Raw genomic sequence first — 13,118 nt, 5'->3', positions numbered from 1 at the left:
TATCACCTCCTCTCTGCAGTTTTCCCAAACCCTCCAGGTAGAATTAAGGATGTCTCCTCCTTGCTTCTAGGTGCTTGAAGCTTGCTGGGTACTCCCATCACCACACATATCACACTGGATTTTATCTGCTTTTTTCTATATCTGCCCCATTATTTACAAGTACTTAGGGTAGAGATGATCTCATTCAATTTTAGAATCTACAAGGTACTACTCAATGAATACTTGTTAAAATTATAAGTGATCACCTTTTATTATCACTGTTCTAAATGATCAGTTCCCTAAAATTGAGTGTCTAATTTTGATATGAGGACAATTAATGACAATTAATGACATGGTGGGGGTAGGGGAAGGGGAAAGCAGAGAGAGGGAGAAATAGGGAGGAATGGGGAAGGGAATAGCAGAGAGAGGGAAGGAGGGTGGTGGTCTCGGTGTGTGCCACACCTTTTGGGTGCAAGACACAACTGTAAGAGAGACTTTACCTAAGAAATTCAATCAGTGAAACCTGGTTTCTTGTACCCTCAATGAATCCCCAACAATTAAAAAAAAAATCTGAGTGTCTTGTTGGTTGGATAGTATTTGGTTCACTGATTAATGAGTCTTGGTTTTTGTTTGTTTGAGGCAAGGTCTCACTTTGTCACCCTTGGTAGAGCTCAATGGCCTCATGGCTCATAGTAACCTCAAACTCGTGGGCTCAGGTGATCCTATTGCCTCAGCCTCCCAAGTATTTGGGACTACAGGCGCCCACCTCCATGCCCAGCTATTTTTAGAGATGGGGTCTCACTCTTGCTCAGGCTGGTCTTGAACACCTGAGCACAAGCAATCCACCTGCCTTGGCCTCTCAGACTGCTGGGATTATAGCTGCCAACTATCACACCTGACCCCAGTTAACAAGGCTTGTAAGGACACCTAATGTATAGCATAAAACAGACGAGTGAAAAACTTTTTTTTTTATTAAATCATGGCAGTGTACATTAATACTATCATGGGGTGCAGGGTACTGTTTCTGAATACAATTTAAAATACTTTCATCCAACTGGTTAACATAGCCTTCATGTCTTTTTCTTAGTTATTGTGTTAAGACATTTACACTCCACAATTAGAAAGATTCACATGTACCCTTATAGGATGAACCATAGGTGTGATCCCACCAATCACCCTCCAAAACTTTTTAAAAATATTCTTCACTTTTTCTGATTGTGTCTTCAAAGTTCCAACAATCTTCAGAATAACAGACTGCTCTGGGGAATAGACAAAGTAAACCAAGAGGAAATCACTCTGTTCTGGGCTGCCACCCTGCAGAACTTTACTAAGCCAAAGGATGTCCCTGCATAATTCTTGTCCCTTCCCCCAAAACACTCCCACTGACGCCCATGTCTCCACACTAGCAGCAAAATAACTATGCAAAACACAGATACTGGTATAAGTATAGCAGTTTTTTAGTATATTCAAAACACTGGATACCATATTTAGCATATTTGTATGATACACAAGACATTTTAAATGCAGATTACTAACTAGAGGTAAGCAAACAAGAACACAAAGTGGCTAACAGTAGATCAGGCAAAAAAAAAAAAAAAAGAAGGAAGGAAGAAAACCTAACGTGGAAAAATGTTGATTAGGATTCTGGGATCAGAACCCCAAGTGCCTCCCCTGTCTCCCCTGTGCAGTGAAACATAAGTTTAACAAATAACCTAGAAACTGAAGCCGCATAAATTTTTTAAATAAAAATAAAATGCACTGGCTCAGTGCCCATAGCTCGGTGAGTAGGATGCCAGCCACATACATCGAAGCTGGCAGGTTTGAACTCTGTCCGGGCCTGCTAAACAATGACAACTGCAACCAAAAAACAGCCAGGCATTGTGGCAGGTGCCTGTAGTCCCAGCTACCTGGGAGACAGAGGCAGGAGAGTCGTTTAAGCCCAGGAGTTGGAGGTTGCTGTGAGCTGTGATGCCACAGCACTCTACTGAGGGTGACATAATGAGACTCTGTCTCAAAAAAAAAATAAAGAAAATAAAATGCATTTTAAAAATTTTGAACCTAAAGCCACATTGAATAGTAATTCAATTCATTGATTAGTCCATATCGCTGTCACCTATGAATCTGTAATAAATTTTGTATATTCCGTTTATTGCCCTTTCCTTTATTGCACTTCTTACAAAGCGAAGGTTTGTGGCAACCACGTATCTAACGAGTCTATCGGCACCATTTCCCCAAGGACACGTGCTCGTGCCTTTATGTCACAATACTTCAAACTTGTTCATTCTTATTGTACCTGTTTTGGTGATTTGTGATGGGTGATCTTGATGCTACTCTTGCAATGGTTTGGGGTTTCCACAAATCACACTTATAAAACTTAATTGATAAACGCCGTGTGTATTCTACTCTGCCAACTGGCAGTTCTCCCATTTCTCTTCCTCTCCTTGGACCTCCCTGTTCCCGGAGACACACAGTATATATTGAAATGAGGCCAATTAATAATCCTGCAATGAACTCTGCAGTGCTCAAATGGAAGCAAGAGTCACGCATCTCTCACTTTAAATCAAAAGCTAGAAATGATTAAGCTTAGTGAGGAGGGCATGTCCAAAGTCAAGACAGGCCAAAAGCTGGGCCTCTCGTGCCAGTTAGCCAAGCTGTGAATGCAAAGAAAAGTTCTTAAAAGGAATTAAGAGAACTACTCCAGGGAGCACAGAACGTTAAGAGAGAGAAACAGCCTGTTGCTGCTACAGAGACAATCTGAGTGGTCTCGGGTAGAAGATAGAACCAGCCAACCAACACTGCCTTGTGCCAAGGCCTAATCCAGGGCAAGCCTCTAACTCTCTTCAATTCTACGAAGGCTAAGAGAGGTGAGGAAGCTAGAGAAGAAAAGCTTGAAGCTGAAGAAGTCCGTGAGGTTTAAGGAAAGAAGCCACCTCCATAACATAAGAAAGCATTATTCAAGTGCCAATGTCAAAGCAAGTTATCTGGGAGATCTAGCTAAGACAATGGATGAAGGTGGCAACTGCTAACCAACAGATTTTCAGTGTAGATGAAACCACTTTCTACTGGAAAAAGATGCCACCTAAGTCCTTGTAGCTAGAGAGGAAAAGTCAGTACCTGGCTTCAAAGCTTCAAAGGACAGGTTGACCCTCTCATTAGCAGCTGGTGACATTCAGTTGTTTGTTTACCTTTCCAAAACTCCTAGGGCCCTTATGAATTCTGCTAAATTTACTCTGCCTCTGCTCTATAACTGAAACTACAAAGGCTGGATGACAGCACATCTGTTAATAGCATGGTTTACTAAATAGTTTAAGCCCACTGTTGAGACCTACTGCTCAGAAAGAAAAAAAAAAGATTCCTTTCAAAACATTATTGCTTACTGACAATGCACTCAATCACCCAAGAGCTCTCACGGAGATATACAGGAGAATAATGTTGCTTTCACACCTGCTAACACAAAGCCCATTCTACAGCCCATGAACTAAAGAGTGATTTTGACTTTCAAGTCTTATTATTTAAGAAACTCATTTTGCAAGGCTAGAACTGCCAAAGATAGTGATCCCTCTAATAAATATCTGGGCAAAGTAAATTGAAAACATTCTGGGAAGGATCCATTATTCTAGATGAGGAGGTAAACATACCAACATTTATGTAAGTTTGGAAGAAGCTGATTCCAACCCCCATGGATGACTGTGAGGGTTTCAAGACTTCAGTGGAGGAGGTCACTGCAGATGTGGTGCAAACAGCGGGAGAACTAGAATTTGAAGATGTGGCTTGAATGGCCACGATCTCATGATCGAACTTGAATGAATGAGTTGCTTCTAATGGATGAGCAAAGAAAGTCATTTCTTGAGATGGAATATACTGCTGATGAAGAAATGGGAGTGTTGAAATGACGGCAAAGGTTTTCAAATATGACATAAAGTTAATTGATAATGCAGTGGCAGCGTTTGGGAGGATTAATTTCAACCTTGAAAAAAATTGTTCTGTAGGTAAAACACTACACATACCAAATGGCATCACGTGCTACAAAGAAATCTTCCAGAAAAGGAAGAATCAATTGGTGCAGCAAACTTCACTACTGTCTTATTTCAAGAAATTACCACAGTCATCCCGACCTTCAGCAACCACCACCCTGATCAGTCAGCAGCCACCAACAGTGAGGCAAGACCCTCCACCAGTAAGAAGATTATACCTTGCAAAACACTGGTTAGCATTTTTTAGCAAAAAAAGTACTAAAAAACCATGTACCTTGTTCCATTAGACATTATTGCACACTTAATAGATTACTGTATAGTATAAACATATCTCTTATATGCACTGGGAAATCAAACATCTCCTGCCACTCACTATATCGTGATGGTATGGAACCAAATCCCAATTTCTCTGAGGTACACCTGTACATCTAAGGAATACATTCTGATATAGGTAAATAATATACTATATATTTTTATCTAAAATGGTTGTATACAAACCAATAAAAAGTCCTGGGGACTAAATAAGTAACAAAAAGTTACTATCATAACCATATGCCACCTCATTTCTCATGTATCAAATCAAATCCCCCTTTCTGCTGCTGCCCTTAAGAAGGTAGGACTGGAGTTGGGCACAGTGGCAGGCACCTGTAGTCCCAGCTATCTAGGAGGCTGAGATAGGAGAACCTCTTGAGCCTAGGATTCCAAAACCGACCTGGGCAACATTGCCAGACCCCATATCAATATTAAAGAAAATGTTTTTAAAGGAAGGAAGGAAAGAAGGATTAATGATCATCTTTATCCAACACCCCCTCCCTTATAAACCTGCCAAATCTACTCCATTAGTTCTGCCAGGAGAGCTCCATAGCTTTACTGTTTTGACCTAACAGTTTGTTGCCTCTTTAGAAAATGTTAAAGGAGCTCCCTCTTTACAAAAGCTTTACCGATCGATTAAAACGTCACAGTGAATTAACTGTTAGTTTCCACAGGTAGTATTTGGTGGCTGGGTAAAATTAGGAAAGAGATCAGGGGGCACTGGGTCCATGAGGGTAGGGGAGAAATGAACACCGAGATAGCCAAGAACTTAGAGACAATGAAATCAAATTCTGTGAACTCATCAACTCTGAAGGTCTCATATTAATTCTTCTGAATCTACTTCTTAACCTGCACAACCCATCCTAGTGCTACTCCTCACACAAAATCTGCTTCCCCTTAGGAGAAGGACGGCTGGCACAAAAACTAGAGACAGTATGAACTCATAGTAATTAGAAAAGAGAAGAGGTTTTTTCCTAGAAGAAGAGATCTGGGCAGAGAAGGTTAAAGGAAATGTGGTGTATGGAACAGAAATACCACACAGGCAGAAGGTTTATGCCCAAGTCTATCAGTTAAGATTTAACCCAGTTTGATCAAAGGATGGTAACAAGTCTAAGCAGTTAGTTTCAACTGGAATAAATCATTTAAAATAAAGCTGTTCGCATAACACAGCAGAATCCAAATAACCCTGAAGTACCAACTGAATCAAAGTTCTATTTTACAGCTAGATCCGTATGACATTTAATAAGAAAACACCATTCATAAGAAACAGATTCAGAGCTGAACAGTCTTGGGACACAGTAGTAAAAGAAGCCGAGTGTCTTGGTCCATTTTGCATTGCTACAACAGAAACCTAAGACTGGGTACTATACAAACAATATAAGTGTATTTGGCTTATAATGCTGGAGGCTGGGAAGTCCAAGGGCATGATACCATTTCTGCTTGGCATTTATTTGTTAAGGGCCTTCTTGTTGTGACATCCCCCAGAGGAAGACGAAGGGCAGATAAGAGTGCAGGACAGAGAGGAAACTGCACTGAACTCAACCTTTTATCAGAAGCTTCCCATGATTACAAACCTATTCCTGCAATCAAAGCATTAATCCATTCCTGGGGGCAGAGCCTTCATGCTCTAATCACCTATTAAACGTCCCACCTCTTAACGCTGTCACAATGACAATTAAATTTCAGCATGAGTTTTGGAGGCAACATTCAAATCATAGCACTGTGAAAAACAAAGTTTATATTTGACCATATTTTGGGATCCACCCTCAAAAATCAATTTCAAGCCTTACCTAGATATAACACACATGGAAAATTCACTTGCTAGCCTACTGATGCAAAAGAAGAAAAAAGGACTCTAAGAAGTTTCGAGATCTACACCAAAAAATTCACTGGCTTTTCAAGTGACATTGTGCCTCTGCCTATCGACCTGGTTTATGTGACCACGTCATTACATACACGAGAAAGAACGGGAACGTAAGTGAGTCTTCTGAGTAAGTTCCTGCTTTTTCAAGTATATTCTCTTATATCACCATATGATGAGTAGTCAAAACATCATATTTTAATTAACGAAAGCCATTCTGCAATATGTTCAAAATGGAAACCAGAGATAGACTAAAATGCCTTAAATCGTAAATACCTTCATGTTCCATAGGTTGATATTAGTCTTTTCTAACGTTTGACTTGCACTATAGTCAGCTTCCGAATCTAGTTAAATAGGAATAATATTCTATAATAGGCTTCTTGAAAGAATTTCCCAAAATTACCTCAAAGGTGCAATTAAGTCAATTATTTCGGTATATAACTGAACGTATCAAACTGTTTACTGTCACCCGAAAGGTTAAATTGCTAAAGTCAGGAGAGGCACTGCTAAATGTCACACCTTCTGCCTTCATGTCGGTGAAGACTTGCTCCACCCCAGGAACCACGGAGACACACAAGCTTTGCAATGTGACAAAGGACAGGCTGAGTAGTAGTCGCTGGATGGCTGTCCTGCTTCACTGCACATCACCCTCCCTGTTCTGAGGAGGGAGCTGAAAATGCTGTTTAGCGGAGAAAGGGGGCAACACCAACGTTCCCTCTCCCCGCGCCCGCCGTACTCCCCAGCATGCAGCTGGCACCGCTCCCTCTGGCAGACACGGCTCCTCGAACATAATGGTGCAATCACCACTTCAAACATCATTACTATCTAAAATAGATAACCCACTTGCAACTTGACTATTTTTATAGATATAACATTTTCATGGAGCTTAAAACTGCTCTATTTGTGATTTATTCCATTTAACCAATGCGGTTTCCCTGAAAGTGAGTTGCTTATAACAGCGTCCCAATAATCATGATATCCCAAATCGCTGTGAAAATGACAATACTTCCTTGTTGCCTCTTCTCTCCTTGGACCCGTCACCAGAAACTTCAGGAACTGAATCCTGAACCTGAAAAATTATAAGCGCTGGGTTTTCAAGGTCTTCGGTGAGCAGAGGAGTATTTCCCCCCAACTTCTTACTCATCTACTTTTTCACGAAGGGCTCTTACCTGAATTCTTTGTGTTTGATAAAAATGTACTAAGTACAATCTATACACTACTCAATTCTTGGAGGCATTAGGAAAATTCAGCAAATTGGAGGCATTGAGACACTTTTATTGCTTTATTAAAATACAAATAATTCTCAATCCCAGACTCAGCACAGGATAATATACAACTAAAATGGAAATTATTTTTGTTTAGAATAAAAGGTAGTTGCGCCAAAGGAAGAGATTTGAAAAGATTTTGCAGCTGTTTCACGAAAGACATCAGTTTAAAAAAAAAAAAAACTGTAATTTCACATATAATCTGGTGGGAGATAAGGAAGGAGACGACCCAATTTGAGTGCTCTGATGAGCTCCGAGTTCTTTAAGGATATAAGGGGATAGTGAGATAGGGAGGGCATAACTGTAAACAAACATGAAAGAGAAATATATACTTGTCTGGGAAAAATGCTAATTCCTCTTTTAGCCAAGTTCACTAAACTAACCTTGAGCTCTGACAGAGGAAAACTGTCGATAGTTTGACGTCAGAAGAGAATTTTCTATGATATCTCACAGTGCCCCAAACCTGATTCTTCCTCTACTCTACTTTGTTTCTCCCTATTGAGAACCATGCTCAAACCAGAAGGGGATAAACAAATAATTTCAGGAGAGAAGCAGCAAACAGAGACCAGAAAGGACACTTAGCTGAGTTAAGTGAGTGTAAGTATGCAGATCTGGAAGAATTCGATGCAAAAGGGTAGAAGGAATTTTCAACAGTAGGAATCACCAATGGTTCACGACCAGAAACAAGCTCCAACAAAGTAGCCTGAGTTGGGTGGAATTTATAGACTAACTACTAAGGGATAGATAGATCAAAGGAACGCCATAAAGCTTGAATTTAGAAAGGCAATGCATAAGCTGGGTGCCATAGCTTAGTGGTTAGCATGTTGGCCTTGCATATCAGGGGTGGTAGGTTCAAATCCTTCCTGGGCCTGATTAATAACAACAAAAAGGCAATGGATAAAATACCTCTCGAAGTTCTCACAGGCACAGTAGAGACAAGAAGCTGACTGATATTTCTATTCTATGGCTTCAATGTTGACAGAAATACCAAGAATAAGGATTGCTACTTTTAAATTTATCCTAAGCTAACCAGAGGTTCTTTAGGGATAGATCATTGTGTGTTGAATTTCAATTACAGAAAACATGCTTATTATATCTTCAGAAGATGCCCAGGAGTTAATATGCTGTAAGATGAACTCAAGAGTCAGAAAGATCTAGACAGATTACAAACACAGGTTAAAATAAATAAGATAAAATGTAATAGGAATAATTTAAGTTCGGCCAACACTTACAAATACCAGGTAGAGGAACCATGGTTTCACAGGCCATTGAAAAAGAAATTTATCTGAAAGTTTTAACTGACTTTATGCTCAGAGTGAGCCAACACTATTTCATGGCTCAGAAAATCTTGACCTGTAGGCAAGACGTAGCTGAATAATAAGGAGCTTAGATCAATAATAATGAGATAATAATTTCATTATATGATGTCTTAATAGCTGCTATTCTAATTACACAATACCTGCTCAGCGTAAAACACTGACCCTACCTTAACCCAAATAATGAAAAAGAAAATAAAGACCACCCACAACTCCATCAGGAGAAGAGGGATACTATCTTCTTCTTGGTGTTTTATTCCAGACTTATCAGTAAGCATTGCAAATGTTCACACGTATTTTTCTTACAAAAAATAGGATCACACTAATAAATGCTATTTATTTATTTACTTATTTATTTTATTAAATCATAGCTGTGTACATTAATGCAATCATGGGGTACAATGTGTTTTTTTTTTTTAATTCAACAGTATATCAAGCCCCAGTAAGTTCTACTCTGGTCAAGCAACACCCAGTGCATTTGGTTCATTTCTAATCATATTTAGTCATTGCAAAATTTGAGAATATGCATGGGAGGAAAAAGAGGGTAGTGAAAAGTATGAAAATTTAAGCCCTTAAAACATATGTTCTATTGCCACATAAAAGGCTAATGGGAATGACAGCTTTTTTTTTTTTTTTGCACAAAAAAAGAATCATAAGAAAATAATACAGCTAAATACGTATTACACCTGGGGACTGTGCTGGCCTGTGAATTAGGCTGCTTTTTCCATCCATTGACCCATAGAGCCAATCTAGTACCAACTGCTGGAAGTTACAGGCAGAGAGATTTCAGCTCAACAAAAAGATAATTTTTTTTAATAATTAGAGCTATCAAATATGGAAGGGATCAAGTCATTGGCGGGTTTAATAGGGCAGGAATAATTGGCAAAGGCTGTTACAGAGAGGGAATTCCTGTACTAGGTGAGAAATTGAATGAAAGGCCTCCTTCTATTTGAAAATTCTGCAACTCTAATGGAAAACTTATTAAGGAAATTTACTCCCAGTACAATATGAAGCAAGTCTTTGGCAACTAAGGCCTTAAGAACTAGAGTCAGTATGAGAAATAATAATGCTAATCAGGAACCATGTGCTAAGGCCTTACATGCATTATTTTGTATCTCATTTAATCCTTACAACAATGCGATATGGTAGGTACTATTACTATTTCCACTCCATAGCAAAGGATAATGAGACTTAGAGAGGTTTTTATATTCATTCAAGGGCATTCTTTGTTTTGCTGAAACTTGGAGCGTCACCTGAGCACACCTAATTCCCCCTCATACAGCTACTGCTCGCTTAGGAGATATTACAATAAGTAATATCAACACCATCTTCACAGAAGTTCTTATCTAGTGAACCCTCAAGGGTAAATCATGAAATTTTTTCATTAGGAAAAAAATGCCAACGTTAAGGATTTTTTAACGAAATTATTTATAGCCAAAAACATGTTCAGATAGGACTATGTAAATTGGTCATGTATCTTGAACTTGTGTGAATAAAACAGATTCAATGAATAAGACTTAAGATGTGGTTAAAGTCAATCTGAATCACAGAATTTCAAACCTTTTCCATCTGTGAAAGAGGGATGGATCTCTTAAGGTTGATATGACATGAAGGAGGTGATACCTGTAAGCGTTTAGCACAGGGTCTGGCACCAACAGTATACAACACAAGTAATAAAGCAAATGGGAAAGAAATGCCTCATCTATTCCATAATTCATTCCAAAAATTAACAAAATGAAAGTATCATTATGTTTCACGGAGGAGGCACATTTACCATTATCCCATAAATAAATGTCTGATGACGATCATTTGCGCAATAAACGACCAGCAAATAAAATGTGCCTTCTGAGGAATTTCATTTTACGCAAAGGATCACCCCTAGGGTACGTACAATTTCAACCCTCATGTTCTTCAATGACACTGCTTATTCAGTATGAGATAAATAGATGAAAGCTTAAAGGTTATTGGTTTTGTGATTTTTACAACTTGGTTCAACCCCTGCTAATGAGCACATTTTTTTTTTTAATTTTATTGTTTTCTTGTTGTAGAGTTACTACTGCTACCGGTCACAATGTTGATACTTTATGTAATGTTCACTAACATCAAACAGTTGGTATTTCATTCCTAAAATTTGATATCTATTCTTTAAAAAAAAAAAAATGACAGAAATGGGTATTTAAAAGATGTTTGCCTTTGAGGTCTGTCGCAAAGATAGCCTTTTTAAGACATAATTTATTTCAGTAAAATTGAGTGAAGTTCTCACTATTCTCAAGGAATTCTTTACCATTTTTCAAAAACAAAAGCATAGCTAATTTTGGGAAAACTCTTTCAGCATTTAGGTTTCTAAACATCATTAATTTTACAACGGATGGATCCACTCCCAAGTATTTTTATTTTGCCTATAATGTAAAAGTATAACTAGATAAACTGCTTTTCTATAAATTACTAAGAGCAATCATCAGAGCTGTACTCTGAAATCCATACACACTATTTGTATTGGAAAGTTAAAATTATTTCACAAAGGGCAACACTCAAGAGTCATCTTCCCTAAGACCCCACTGAAAAAATGTCCCATAAATATTCATTGTTCTGAAATGAACTGTCACTCCAATAAAATGTCATTCTTAATGAGTGTATGTGATAACATATGACGCTTTTTTAAATCCTGTCAGCTATTTTTCCACCTAAATGTATTGCACTGTAATAGGAACTTTTCATTTTCCCTATTAGCCAGTACTGTAATTAATTACACCGTCTGACCACTACAACCTATGAGAACTTGCAGAAAGAACACAATGTCATCACCCAAAAGTTTGTATTAACTGCTGGTCAAAGGTAGCACAGAACAGTCCGTGAAAACCAAAAAAGAAAGAAAAAAATCACTTGGGCTTTTAAAATTTTTCACAAGTATAGTTGGGTTGTCTGAGAGATGTTTTAAGAAGAAGATATAAATGATGATTGATACCTCCAAAAATATCCGGATAAATGGAATGGCCACGACTTTAGAAACTCCAAAGCTTTCCTTGAACTGTATTTGGCCATCATCAATCCAACTTTTAAGTTAATAATTTCTCAAATATGCAAATCAACCCCTGCTATTTCTAAGGTACTGCCTGCTGAATAAAGACCTTGACATTTTTTTAAATGTCATCTTAGAAAGATTTTCCAAGCAATATTAGTCTCACCTGAACATCTTCACATTTAAAGGCCTGCACTCTATTCCATGCACACTATCCCAGTCTGGACCTGCTTTCCAATCTGGACGTGCATCCTTCCCTCTGAGATATGATAACCAAGTTTCACTGGGCTATGTCCAGGTAACCGAAAAGTACTACCGGGGCTGCCTCACCTGCCTCATCAAGTTTTACACACACCCTATACCGATGACACGTCATCAGAACGTTCACCTGCTTCGTTTTGTGGGATCGTAACCCACTGCACAGCAAACGCCTCTGCAAGAGAGGGTAGCAGCAACCAGAGGGTTTTGCAGGGTAATTGCATGCACTCAATAGCTTCTCTGCCAATTTCATTGAACTAGACAAAAAAAAAAAAAAAAAAAAAAAAAAGGCTGGGCTTAAAGCTGCAAATATATAATAAACACTGACGGGAAGCGGGTGAAACGCCGATTTTTTTCAAACAACACTAGTCCATGCCCAAGTTCTGCACCACAAGCTCAGAGAAAAGTAGCTTCCTGACGCATTGATGGAAGGCTATTTTAAAATTACTCAAAGAATCTAAGGCATCAGTCTGACTGGGAGGCTCATGCCTCCTCTCCACACACACAGTCTGTTTTCCTACCTAATTTAAGAATGAATCGCTGGCAGCCACCAGGTGCAATAACCGTGAGGAGGAGGACGCATATCCATCACAATGCATAACGAGGTGTGCCAGCCCCGAGCGGTGCCCGACCTTACCTTAGCAGATTAGACAGGGGCAGGGGGCCGGATCCGCCGCCCAGGATCCCTCCTTTCCTGCCAGACAGGAGTTTCTCCACCAGAGCCACATTTCCAGTGCGAGCAGCTTCCAGCAGCTCCTGGTCCTTCCCCATAGTCAGTCTCTCACCGACTCCCCACAGAGTCCTTCCCCCCCCTCGGGTCCTCCTCCCCACCCACCCCTACTCCCCCAAATCTAGGGCCCTCCTCGCCCCACCCTAAAATAATGCCCGAGCTTCAGCAGGAAGAGATCCCCGCAGCCCCGAGCTGGGAGCACCACTCTCTCCTCCTCTTCGGGGCGCAGCTTTTACAATGGGGAGCTGACCATGTCTTGGGAGGGGGGCTGGCCGAGCTGGGCGCCGCGACGCGCCCCCACAGCCACTCCCCTGAATTCCCGAGGCCTCCTTCCCGCGGGTGGGGCGTGAGGGGGTGGGGACTCGGGGTGCTTTTGAGGAGCGGGAGGAGGATGCTGAGGACTG

The 13,118-nt window shown here is 39.9% G+C and overlaps 1 protein-coding gene across 6 annotated transcripts in view; it reads right to left on the bottom strand.

Annotated features, from left to right (window-relative positions):
- The window catches only part of ANKS1B (ankyrin repeat and sterile alpha motif domain containing 1B), a 1,028,517-nt gene extending 1,015,399 nt beyond the window's left edge, over positions 1–13,118 (bottom strand). For 4 of the 6 annotated variants that reach the window (XM_023509216.1, XM_023509217.1, XM_012801222.2 and 1 more), the window contains exon 1: positions 12,622–13,118. In XM_023509216.1, coding sequence (XP_023364984.1) covers positions 12,622–12,755 — 134 coding nt within the window. In that variant the 5' untranslated portion in view covers positions 12,756–13,118. The remainder of the gene's footprint in view (positions 1–12,621) is intronic. The other 2 variants (XM_003783324.1, XM_012801223.2) reach the window with 1 other exon arrangement.

The sequence above is a fragment of the Otolemur garnettii genome, unplaced genomic scaffold (assembly GCF_000181295.1).
Source record: "Otolemur garnettii isolate 467f Iridium unplaced genomic scaffold, OtoGar3 scaffold00007, whole genome shotgun sequence".
NCBI classification, from domain to species: domain Eukaryota; kingdom Metazoa; phylum Chordata; class Mammalia; order Primates; family Galagidae; genus Otolemur; species Otolemur garnettii.
Note: the sequence above shows the minus strand (reverse complement) of the source record. Positions and strands in the feature narration are given on the sequence as shown.